At 47.0% G+C, this 13,627-nt stretch overlaps 1 protein-coding gene across 1 annotated transcript in view; it reads right to left on the bottom strand.

The window, feature by feature from the left end:
• Positions 1-13,627, bottom strand: part of LOC137522800 (sulfotransferase 2B1-like) — an 84,798-nt gene that overhangs the window by 34,759 nt on the left and 36,412 nt on the right. The window contains exon 3 of the mRNA XM_068242892.1: positions 4,674-4,800. Coding sequence (XP_068098993.1) covers positions 4,674-4,800 — 127 coding nt within the window. The remainder of the gene's footprint in view (positions 1-4,673; positions 4,801-13,627) is intronic.

Here is a 13,627-nt window from a genome sequence, read left to right as displayed (position 1 = left end):
ATTGTGCTGTGATAACATCCTTAAACGCAGTGTAAAGCATACTTGCCAGCTTGTTATGCAAGTGCAGCATTCTTTCTGCCTTCTGGTAATGTGGTAACATCTCCGCGCACTTTTTTCTTATACCAAGGGTCTAGTAGCGTTGCCACCCAGTACAGGTCTTTCTCCTTGAGTTTTTTTTAATACGGGGATCTCTCAACAGGCTGGACTGCATGAAAGACCCCATCTGCACATGGTTAGATGCCGACCTAGTCGTCATCTCCTCTGCTTCTTCCTCACTGCTGTCAGGTAAGTTCTCCTCCTCCCCCAGCCACAAACAATACCACAGGTACCCGAAAAGGTGAGCAGCACAAGCCCCCTGTGATGCCTGCTGTGGTTGTTCTTCCACCTCCTCCTCAAAGCCACCTTCCTCCTCTGACTTCTCCTCCTCCCCCTCTTCCGTGCTGCCGCAGGTGTTGACAACAGATCTGGTTCTGGTTCCCACAACTCTTCCTCTTCCTGTTCATGCTCCTCCACAGCTTGATCCACCACTCTACACACGGCATGCTCCAGGAAGAGATCGTATGGGATCAGGTCGCTGATGGCACCTTCACTGCGACTCACTAGGTTTGTCACCTCCTCAAACGGACGCATGAGCCTACAGGCATTACGCATGAGTGTCCAGTACCTCGGCAGAAAAAAATCCCCTGCTCCCCAGAGCCTGCCCTAGTACCATAGCTGTACAGATACTCATTGGTGACTTTCTCCTGTTGTAGCAGGCGGTCAAACATGAGGAGCATTGAATTCCAACGAGTCGGGATGTCGCAAATCAAGCGCCTCACTGGCAAGTGCCTGAAATGCCCACACACTTTCCTGGACTGGAGTGGCTGGATAGCGTAATGGTTAAGGGCTCTGCCTCTGACACAGGCGACCTGGGTTCGAATCTCGGCTCTGCCTGTTCAGTAAACCACCACCTATTCAGTAGGAGATCTTGGGCAAGTTTCCCTAGCACTGCTGCTGCCTATAGAGCGCGTCCTAGTGGCTGCTGCTCTGGCGCTTTGAGTCCGTCAGGAGAAAAGCGCGATATAAATGTTCTGTGTTTGTTTGTTTGTTGTTTGGACTGCTTCAGGATCTCCTGTAAGCCTGGGAACTTACACACAAATTGTTGGATTATAAGATTCAGCACATGTGCCATGCAGGGCACGTGTCAACCTGCCCAAACTCAAAGCTGACAAAAGATTGCTTCCGTTGTCACACACCACTTTGCCAATCTCCAGTTGGTGCGGGGTCAGCCACTGATCCACCTGTTTGTTCAAAGCAGCCAGGAGTATTGGTCCAGTGTGACCCTCGGCTTTGAGACAAGACATGTCCAAGATGGCATGACACCATCGTACCTGGTATGCAGAATAGGCCCTGGGAAGCTGGCGGTGTGCAGTTTGAGAGGAGAGCGCAGCAGTAGAGTAGGATTCAGTCGAGGAGGAGGACAACAGAGAAGAGGATGTAGGAGGAGAAGAAGAGGAGGTGGCAGCAGGCCTGCCTGCAAGCCATAGTGGTGTCACCAAGTCCACTGCACAGCCACGTACTCCATGCTTGCCAGCGGTCAGCAGGTTTACCCAATGTGTATAAGTAATATACCTGCCCTGACCGTGCTTTGCAGACCAGGCATCCATGGTCAGATAGACCCTTGACCCAACGCTTTGTGCAGCTGTCTGTGTGTGTGTGTGTGTGTGTCTCTGGGCTGTGTACTTTAACCCACACAGACAGATATCTTATAGTATGTTCAATCACAAATACAGTTGCAAGCTAAGCACAGCTTATGATGATACACAGTGTGCTGACTTGTAATAAATAGAAGAGGATAGTAGTACTGCAAGGACCGGCAAGGCAATGACTGTGGCCCGGCCTGGCCAGTGTCACACACACACACACACACACACACACACACACACACACACACACACACACACACACACACACACACACACACACACACACACACACACAAAACACAATAGAACAATATGAGCCTTCAAAAAAGCTTTTGTTTTAGGGTGCTTTCAGCAATAAAGAACAGCCTAGCTAACTGTCCCTGTCTCTCTGTGGGCTGTATGCAGTGTGTTACCCCCACAGAGAGCTATGCTATAGTAAGTTCAATCACAAATACAGTGGAAGGATATGCACTGGTAATACAGTGTGCTGACGGAGTACAGCAAGGGCCAACTGGGACTGTGGGCTGTATGCAGTGTCACCCACACAGAGAGCTATGCTATAGTAAGTTCAATCACAAATAGAGTGGAAAGATATGCACTGGTGATACAGTGTGCTGGGGGAGTACAGCAAGGTCCAGCTGGAACTGTGGGCTGTATGCAGTGTCACCCACACAGAGAGCTATGCTATAGTAAGTTCAATCACAAATACAGTGGAAAGATATGCACTGGTGATAAAGTGTGCTGGCAGACTACAAAGGCCAGCTGGGACTGTGGGCTGTATGCAGTGTCACCCACACAGAGAGCTATGCTATAGTAAGTTAAATTGCATACAGTGGAAAGATATGCACTGGTAATACAGTGTGCTGGTGGACAACAGCAAGGGCCAGCTCGGACTGTGGGCTGTATACAGTGTCACACAAAAAAAAACACATCAGAAGAATATTAGCCCTTGTTAGAATGTAAGTATACTGGAATTCTAGGCCTCAGGTACTGAAGTCTAAAGACTTGAGATACAGGGTCTCTTTAAGCAGAGTTTCTTGGAGAGAAATGATACAGTCATGTACTGGGAATATGTTCCTTTGTAGAAGGCCACAGGTCTAATTGTCCCTGACAGGCAGGCCACGGGAAAATTAAACATAGGCCAGATTTATCAACATGGGATTCTTTGCGACTAGGGGAAAGGGGCTCATAGAATATTAATCAAGTAGGTGTGTATCATGACACCATAAGGGGTCTGAGCCAATTGTAGGCTTGGAGGTATGGCTCAGATGATATCAGAATTTAACTCTTTGATGTTCATATAAAGAGGGAGCACGGAGGGAAAAGGGGACTGTACTCTATTTTCCAGCTATCCGGCTCTCTATGCTTCTAGTTAGAATGCTAGCTTCCTGTATGTATGCTGTAAATATATGTGAAGTACATAGGACATAGGAAAGACTATTTATAATTTGAAGAAATCAAACTGTAACACAAGATGCTTAATAAACCCCTTTGAAAGGTGAAGAAGGCTGTCTCCGCTCTATCTCCTGTATGCTGTCGCTGTAAATTGCAGCTCTGATGAGTTGCTGGTGCCGGAGCTAAAGGTGATTTCTTACAGCCCTCAAAAGGGTTTTTTGGGGGAGCTTTCAGCAATAAATTTCAGTGAGGAGCAAGCTAACAACAGCCTAACTAATGCTTTCCCTATCTCCAGCAATGTCTTTCCCTTCCGCAGTAGCAGCAAACTGAGAACATGGCCGGCACTGCTGCATTTATATAGGGGTCGGGGGTCTGTGGAGGAGTGTAGCCTGACTGGCTACCATGTGTCTGCTGACTGTGATGTAGAGAGTCAAAGTTTAGCCCAATGACGAGGTATTGGGGCGGGTCGAACGCGGTATGTGTTCGCGTCCTGCCGCGGATGTGAACAGTTGAATTACGCCGGGAACTGTCCGCCGGCGAACCGTTCGGGCCATCTCTACTTGTCAATTAAAAGCAGGTATTTTAGGAGGCTTCAGAGTCTCTTTAAGGACTAAAGTGATAAAATAACTCTCTCACTGTGAAAACTTATCTCTACACCTTAACCACTTGCCGACCGCGCACTCATACCGCGCGTCGGCAAAGTGGCAGCTGCAGGACCAGCGACGCAGTTCTGCATCGCCGGCTGCAGGCTAATTCATCAGGAAGCAGCCACTCGCGCGAGCGGCTGCTTCCTGTCAATTCACGGCGGGGGGCTCCGTGAATAGACTGCGGGCCGCCGATCGCGGCTCGCAGGCTAAATGTAAACACAAGCAGAAATAATCCGCTTTGTTTACATTGTACGGCGCTGCTGCGCAGCAGCGCCGTAAGGCAGATCGGCGATCCCCGGCCAATCAGCGGCCGGGGGATCGCCGCCATGTGACAGGGGACAGCCTGTCACTGGCTGCACAGGACGGATAGCGTCCTGTGCAGCCCAGATCGCCAGGGGGGACAGGGAGGAGAGGGAGGGGGGGAATCTCGCCGTGGAGGGGGGCTTTGAGGTGCCCCCCCCCCGCAACACCCATCAGGCAGGAGCGATCAGACCCCCCCAGCACATCATCCCCCTAGTGGGGAAAAAAGGGGGGCGATCTGGTCGCTCTGCCTGCACCCTGATCTGTGCTGGGGGCTGCACAGCCCACCCAGCACAGATCAGCTAAAACAGCGCTGGTCCTTAAGGGGGGGTAAAGGGTGGGTCCTCAAGAGGTTAATAAGGCAAGATCGAAGTGTGGTGGTAAGTTTTCTCTTGCCTTATTATCACCAGCAAGATCTTAGTTAATTGAGGCCTATGTAAGCCCTTTTAATGTGTAGTGTATATAATGTAGTGTATATAAGCTGCCTGTTCTAACATCTTGTTAGCAGACAGGAATCAAATCTGAAGAACGCTTATTAGCCAAAAGCTTACTCATTTTCTTCTAAGTTACCCAATACATTGTATCATCCTGATTCAAACTTCTTGCTTTCAAGTTGGAGAGGGGAAAACATTACTGACAAACTCACCATTTCCCTCCAGAAAGACATCAACAGATTTCTGAAAATCACCATTTACTTTGTGATAGCAATACATTTTGCGGAAGAAGAAGAAAGACACAATTACATCTTTAGGGTTTCGCATTGTGTAGATAATCTGAAGGGTAAAAAGAAGATGATTTATATTTTTTTATACTGTGGTTTATGTAATAAGATAGACTTTCACTAAGACCTGTTCAGTGTTCAGTAAAAAAAGAATCAGTTTTTCAAATAAAATACCACATTCAGTATTTTAGATTTTTTTTTTCAAATTCACTAAGATTTTCACACGTGGGGTATTAGTTTGGTAATTCACAAAAAATTTAAAGTATAATAGTCCCCAGCGTCTCAATCACAATTCCGTTCCTGGAATCGCTGCAGAGAAGTCCAAAGTCTGATATACTCCAATAATTACTGCTGCACTCTCCGTAACCTGAAAACACATATAGAAAAACTGCACATAGGGTGATAACGTTCAGTTTGCAGATTGCCTATAGCACAACACTTCCGTGCCCGTGTGTTCGTGAAGCAATACGTGCCACTCTCCTATAACTCCTCTTCCTTGCTCTCTAAACGCTCACCAGATGAAAACCACCTCAGCTTCTAGGTGGATCTTAAGCTTTAATCATAAACATCTCCGATGTCTGGCTGTGAAGCAGGTAACATCCTCTGCTCTCTCTCCCTTCTGGAGATCAGCATCATCTGCAGCACGAACCATCATCTACAGCACACGAACCATCATCTGCAGCACAGACCAAATACGATGGCGGCGCACACAGACGCAGCGGCTTCATGCTACCCACATTGGTGCTCTCTTCTATTAATTTTCTTCCTACTGACCTTCACCGCCTCACAAGCAAAGGCAAGCATCCACTACAATTGCCAGGAGCTTCTACAGATCGGATCAAGCAGCACAGGAGATTACTTTAACACGGAATCAATACCGCAGGAGATTCTCAGATCACCGGGACTTCGTTAACCACTGCTATCCTCAGAAATAGACAAGGCAGAAAGCGAAGCAAGAGGAAACAAAAGAGAGGTAAGCGTTCAGGACTGATAACTAGACTGAGAGCTACTCCACATAAAACCCCTCTTCCTAGCGCACTTCTTGCAAATGTGAGATCCCTCGCAAATAAAATGGATGAGCTCCGACTGGATATCTCAACGTATAAAACTATGAGAGACTGTTGCCTTTTGATTTTTTCGGAGACATGGCTGGACCCCTCCATCCATACCAGACACTACAGTTGAGCTTGCAGGTCACATGCTTCACCGTGCTGATTGAACGCATGATATTGGCAAGAAAACAGGTGGAGGACTATGTGTCTATATCAATAATGCTTGGTGCACTAACGTAACCATAATCAACAAGTTTTGTTCTCCTGATGTGGAATATCTAATGCTGAGATGTTGACCATTTTACCTACCCAGGGAACATACAGTTATTATAATTATGGCAGTGTACATTCCACCTCATGCCAATACTAAGTCAGCAAATGAACAACTATTTGATGTCATTAGTAAGCAACAGAACTCACACCCTGATGCAATTTTCATCATTGCTGGAGATTTTAACCAAGTAAATCTTAAGAATGTATTTCCCAGATTTTTTCAGCATGTGGACTGTAAAACCAGAGGAGAAAACACCAGTGTTGCTCGAATGTATCCAAATTCGATTCTAGTACATTCGAATTCGGGTCCGGGTCAAATTCGGATTCCGTTGTGATCACGACCATAGAATTCGATTTGAATTCTAATTCGAGCCGTGATCATGAATTGAATTCGGATAACGAGTCGTGATCATGAATTCGAATGGCCTTAACCTGCTGAGCGTTCTGGACGAGCTGAGCTCGTCCAGAGACGCCGGAGGGTGCCGCTCAGGCCCTGCTGGGCCGATTTAAACGAAATAAAAAGGAGCACACGCAGCCGGCACTGAAGGTTAATGTGAAAAAAGAATTCCCAGGCACCTCATGTCCTCCTCTCGCCGACAACAGGACCTGGAACGTGCCTTCAATCCAGGCCTGGTTGATTTTTAAAAATGTGAGTCTATCCACGGACTCTGGGGATAGAGATGAGAGCGCTTCTCCGTGACCACGCCACTGGCCACACTGAAGCACCTCTTCAGGGGGAAGGCTTCCTCCAATCGCCGAACAAGTATCTGCTGCAACTCCCTTGTTTGCTGTTCAGTGTCTCCAGCAGGAAGGAACTGACCCACCTTCCCCGTCAGCCGTGGTTCCAGGATCATGCTGATGCAGGCGTCCTCCCAAGCTTGCGTCTGCTTCACCCTGGTGTCTGTGCGCAGGCACCGCAGCATGTGCCCTGCCATGGGTAACAGGGTGGTCCATCCAGCAGAGACATCAGGGTCAGTGGCCACAACACTGTCCTCCTCCTCTGGCCCCTGAGCCTCTTCCTCGTCTCTCCACCCTTGCACCACTGCAGCTGTGCTCTGCTGTTCCACTTACAGTCACTTACAGTAAGTAGTAGAAATCTGACAGAAGTAACAGGTTTTGGAGTAGTCAATCTGTTCATAGGGGATTCTTAGAAAGGCTTTTATGCTTTATAAAGATATTCCCTAAAAATAAATTAACCTGCCTGGCGTTCTATTAAGATCGCCAGGGAGGCTGCGGGAGGGTTTTTTTTTAATAAAAAAAAACTATTTCATGCAGCCAACTGAAAGTTGGCTGCATGAAAGCCCACTAGAGGGCGCTCCGGAGGCGTTCTTCCGATCGCCTTCGGCGCCCAGAATAAACAAGGAAGGCCGCAATGAGCGGCCTTCCTTGTTTTGCTTCCCTCGTCGCCATAGCGACGAGCGGAGTGACGTCATGGACGTCAGCCGACGTCCTGACGTCAGCCGCCTCCGATCCAGCCCTTAGCGCTGGCCGGAACTTTTTGTTCCGGCTACGCTGGGCTCAGGCGGCTGGGGGGACCCTCTTTCGCCGCTGCTCGCGGCGGATCGCCGCAGAGCGGCGGCGATCAGGCAGCACACGCGGCTGGCAAAGTGCCGGCTGCGTGTGCTGCTTTTTACTTGAGCCAAATCGGCCCAGCAGGGCCTGAGCGGCAGGCTCCGGCGGTACTGGACGAGCTCAGCAGGTTAAACAATGATGCTGGCCAACTTCTCTGCTTGCTACACAGTTTTTTGGCAGTTGGACAGAGCAACTGTCATTCACTAAGTGCTTTTGAAAATAAATAAATTCCTGAGAATCCCCTATGAAGAGATGGACTAGTCCAAAACCTGTCACTTCTGTCAGATATTCATACAAAGATGCTGGCCATATTCCCTGCTCGCTGCACACCTATTTGGCAGTTGGACGGAGTGACTGCCATTCACTAACTGCTTTTGAAAATAAAGATAACCCTAAGAACCCCCCCCTATGAGAAGATGGGCTAGTCCAAAATTTGTTGGTAATGTCAGATTTCTACTACCAGGGACAGATCAAGACCAAGTTGCGCCTGGGGCAAGGTTAGGTTTTGGCGCCTAAAGGTCAGGTTTTGGTGCCTAAACTGCCATTCATTTTGCTGCCTTTTTAAGAATTCAACAAACTGCGCCTGGGGCAAGATACCCGCCTGCCCCCCCCCCGATCCGTCCCTGTCTACTACCTACTGTAAGTGACAGCAACATAGGAGAAAAGTAATTTATGGCTCATTTTACTCTGGAAAAAAACGTACTTCTTATTTGTATATGTTTGCACATATTTTAAGGTTTACTTTAAAGGACCTCTATCGCAAAAATCTTAAAATTTAAAGTACATGTAAACATATACAAATTAGAAGTACGTTTCTCCCAGAGTAAAATGAGCCATACATTACTTTTCTCCCATGTTGCTGTCATGTCACTTACAGTAAATAGAGGAAATCTGACATTACCAACAGATTTTGGACTAGCCCATCTTCTCATAGGGGGGTTCTTAGGGTTTTCTTTATTTTCAAAAGCACTTAGTGAATGGCAGTCACTCCGTCCAACTGCCAAATAGGTGTGCAGCGAGCAGGGAACCTGGCCAGCATCTTTGTATGAATATTTTTCAGGAAATGTCTTTATAAAGAATAAAGGCCCTGTTGAGAATCCCCCATGAAGAGATGGACTAACCCAACACCTGTCGGTAATGTCAGATTTCTACTACTTACTGTAAGTGACAGCAACATAGGAGAGAAGTAATATACTGTATGGCTCATTTTACTCTGGAAGAAATGCACTTCTTATTTGTATGTGTTTTAAATTTTAAGATTTTAAGGACAGTTCCTCTTTAAGGATCAGCTGCCGTCCGGTGGGAATTTGACCATCAATGATAAAATCACGTATTGTAAGAAGGCCCCTCATGGACCACCACATATATGCCTGTGGATCTAAGCCACTTGGAAAGTCAGGGTTGTGCAGAATTTGCAATAGTGAGGGACTCTGTGACTGAAGCTTATATGAAAAGCGGGCTTTGTTCCAAACCGGAAGAGTATGATAGGGTAAGGGGGAAATGTCCCATAACTTTTTATGCCCTTCCCTAGATGCCCATAACAACCCTTTCCAAGAGAAAGGATATAGTATTGCGTCCTCAATTTCTACCCATACAGGCAGCTGCTCCACTGCAAAAATAGGAGGACGCCAGGGGACCTCACAGCCTGTGGTGGGCTGGAGGAAGCCCCAGGTAAGTGCAATATTTTAAATTCGGGCGCTGCTCAGGGTCCCTTTAACCGTTGCTATGCGACCAGTCCAGGATAAATTATAAGAGTGCCAAGTTTGCAGATCTAATAGTAAATCAGGTATGACCTTGGCGTAGTTCTGTTTATATAAATTAAGTAAATTTTTACAGACGTTAATACCCAAGTATTTAAGGAAATGTGGCCGATATTGAAAGCCAAAGGTGAGGGCAAGTTGTTTAGCTTCAGATATTGGTATATTACAGGAGATCATTTCAGTTTTGTCTATGTTAATCTTTAGGTCAGAGATCTTCTCGAACCTCTGAAGGGCTTGTATTAAGTTATATTTACAAGAAGGTACTGCACACCCTATGTATGCAAATTGATGCACTGGGTCCAATGGGTGCTGAGTCTGTAATTAGGCTAAAAAGCCCTAGAGACAATATATATACAAAAGGACTCGCACACCAGCATGAGATTCATCAAAATTGTATTGTAAACACAACAGCTGATTATATACAAACAAGTGCAAATAATGCACTATGCACAAATAACATAAGTGTATTGGCAACAAGAGACCAAACCGGTCAAAAGAAATACAGCATAATGGTATATGTCAGCAAAACATGAAGTAAATGGCTGCACAAGCAGTATCCCTTTAAGAGCAGCAATGAAAAAACACAAGCACAGTTTTAAACATGAATGCAGTACATACAAGTGGTAAGGTAGCAAGGGATACAGTCAAACAATTGTGCAGTTACAACATGAATGGTATACCCTGACAGCGGCTGTTTCGGGGGTTCCCTTCCTCAGAGGGTATCACCTGGCTCAGTGCTGCAGCCAGGTGAGTCATTTACTTCATGTTTTGCTGACATATACCATTATGCTGTATTTCTTTTGACTGGTTTGGTCTCTTGTTGCCAATACACTTATGTTATTTGTGCATAGTGCATTATTTGCACTTGTTTGTGTATAATCAGCTGTTGTGTTTACAATACAATTTTGATGAATCTCATGCTGGTGTGCGAGTCCTTTTGTATATATAGCTTGTATTAAGTTAGGTATAGTGGATTGGGGCTGTTGGATTGTCATCAAAATATCATCAGCGAAAAGGCTGATGTGAGAGGCCAAGGGCTCCATTGCCAAAACGAATAGTGCCGGAGACAGGGGGCAGCCTTGGCGTGTGCCCCTATAGATAGGTATGGAAGCGGGAAATTCACAGTGAATTTTGAGGGTGGCTGATGGTTAGGAATAAATCTGTTCAATAAAGTTGTGGGGAAAAACTGTGATACTGATAGTCTTTGTTACAACAGCAAACAAGAAGGGCCAGGTGAGGCTATCGAAAGCCTTTTCTATATCTAGGCTGAGAATTGCTAAAGGCTTCTTGTGAATGTTAGTATGCTGGATGAGTAAAAAGGGTACGTGTGATGTTATCAGAAGCACTGGCGCACGCAGGGGGGTTACCGATGCCCCGAACCCCCTTCCCCCCACTGCAAGGCTGGCAGTCATCTGCTGCTCTCCCTCGCCTGCCACCTATCGAGGCACTGCCGCTGAAGTGTAATGCATGGAGGGAGGCCGACATCACTCCTCCCTCCCTCTCCATCAAGTGCCCCCTCCCGAGTCCCCTTGCAAAGAACGCGCAGTGGGTGTTTAGTTTACCTGTCCGTGCGCTCCATCTGGCTGGCTTCATTCTATTTCCTGTTTCGCGTCATGGGAAACAGGAAATAGAATGAAGCCAGCCGGAGCACACGGATGGGGGGCACTTGGTGGAGAGGGAGGGAGGAGTGATGTCGGCTTCCCTCCCCGCATTACACTTTGGCGGCAGACACAGCAGTCCCGATGTCAACCAACACCTTAGCCAGCCATCAGCCTGGCAGATCAAACGGGTCAATCGCTGGCTGGGGGATTTTTTATTCCCATTCATTCCTCCTACTGGCTATATATGGGGGATCTGGCTACATACAGGGGGGGTATGGCTATATATACAGGGGGATCTAACTATATACACTGGTTATATACACTGGCTACATGCAGGGGGATTTGACTATATACACTGGCTATATGCAGGGGGATCTGGCTATATACACTGGCTATATATAGGGGAGATTTGGCTACATACGGGGGGGGGGGGATCTGGCTATATACACCGGCTATATATACAGGGGGGATCTGACTATATACACTGGCTATATATACAGGGGGTGGGGGGTCTGACTATATACACTGGCTATATGCAGGGGGGGTCTGGCTATATACACTGGCTATATGCAGGGGGGTCTGGCTACGTACACTGGCTATATACAGGGGTATATGGCTACATATGGGGGGATCTGGCTATATACACTGGCTATATATACAGGGGGATCTGACTATATACACTGGCTATATGCAGGGGATCTGGCTATATATACAGTGGAGGAAATAATTATTTGACTCCTCACTGATTTTGTAAGTTTGTCCAATGACAAAGAAATGAAAAGTCTCAGAACAGTATCATTTCAATGGTAGGTTTATTTTAAAAGTGGCATATAGCACATCAAAAGAAAAATCGAAAAAATAACCTTAATATAACCTTAATAAAATAACCTTAATATAAATATACTGGCTATATACAGGGAGGATCTGGCTATATACAGGGGGAATTTGACTATATACACTGGCTATATACACAGGGAATCTTCCTATATACAGTGCCTATATACAGGGGGATCAGGCTATATACAGGGGGGATCTGGCTATATACCCTGGCTATATACAAGGGGGATCTGGCTATATACCCTGGCTATATACAAGGGGATCTGGCTATATACCCTGGCTATGTACAAGGAAGATCTGACTATATACATTGGCTTTATACACTCGCTATATACAGGGGGGATCTGGCTTTATACAAGGGGGATCTGGCTATATACAAGGGGGAATGTACTGAACGGGGAGTCATCTGGCTAAATACTATAAATGGGGATCATGTGGTTACCTATCCTAACAGGGGGGTCATCTAGCTACCTATACTGTAAATGGGGCGGACCTCCTCTGGCTACCTGTGCGATAAATGGGGGGTCATCTGGTCACCTATATCAAAGGTGGAGTAATTTGGTTATTCATAGTAAAGGGGGGTTATCTGGCTACCTAATCACTGCCACATTATATATATTTTGGCGAAACGCTACTGCATCATGTGTATTTTGTAGGGAAACACTATTTTGTGGGGAAATGTGTATTTTGTGGGCAAACGCATGTGCGGTAGTGTGCAGCTTGCCAAAAGAGACCTTTCAGGAATCCCCCCCCCCTCTTGAAAATCCTGGGTTTGCCCCTGAGAAGCCTGTCTATTTGGGATAACCAGTTCGGACTATCTGGACGAGCTTCCTCGTAAAGATAGGCACTGCTGCTGCTGCCGGCTCGTGCGCGCGATCGGACGCGCCCCCGCGTGTGCTCCCACTGCCCGCCGCTAGCCCCCCGATCAGTGAATGGGAATATAATTCCCATTCACCGATCTATCTTCCCCGCAGAAATACCGACGCTTTCTCTCAAGAGAGCGCGGTATTTCTGCCCCCTGGAAACATCTCCCCAGCATTTTAGTTCCTGGATGCGAGATCGTTCGCATCCAGGACTTTTTTCACTGTGGCCATCTTGTGGCCAAATCGTAAACTGCACCAACATACATTTTTAATTAAAAAAAAATATTATTTTACATTTAAAATTAACAGTTTCCTGTCACGATTGTGGAACTTTCCCCGTGATCAGCGCACAACGCGCGCGCTGACACGGCGGAGATCCTCCACAAGCGTATAATTTGCAGGAACCCAGCAAAAGGTGCTATGCACCTGTAGAGGGAAATTCCTGTCGGCAGATGGCGCTGGGGAGTGCAGAGGAACCAATCCTCTGTACCTCCACAAGTGCCAGACAGGAATTGTACGAAGCGCAGAACGCAATCGCAAGAGAGGCGATTGCGAATGAGATTGAGCAAAAGGGATAGGTTGTATGTGTGTGCGCCAATCCAGTCGCCACTCCGCGACTGCGCACACACAACAGCAGATACGAAATAGGAACGCGATCGCGAGAGGTGCGATCGCGAGACGTGACACAAGGCAGAACAGAATAGAATACGAGGGTAGCAAAGGCACAGCAAATACAATAAGGAGATACGGAAAATAACAACCGCAAGCTAACCGCGAACACCGCACTCATTCGCAACAGTGCACGCGGTTATGCGCGATCTCCACGTGATAAGCACAATAGAGACAAGCACGCCTAACTAACCATAAACAGACAAACATGAAACAGGGGACGCGAGCGCTTGCTTAACGGTTACCTCACCG

Source organism: Hyperolius riggenbachi, chromosome 6 (assembly GCF_040937935.1).
Source record: "Hyperolius riggenbachi isolate aHypRig1 chromosome 6, aHypRig1.pri, whole genome shotgun sequence".
NCBI classification, from domain to species: domain Eukaryota; kingdom Metazoa; phylum Chordata; class Amphibia; order Anura; family Hyperoliidae; genus Hyperolius; species Hyperolius riggenbachi.
The sequence above is the reverse complement of the archived record's forward strand: the minus strand, read 5'-3'. Positions and strand labels throughout refer to the sequence as shown.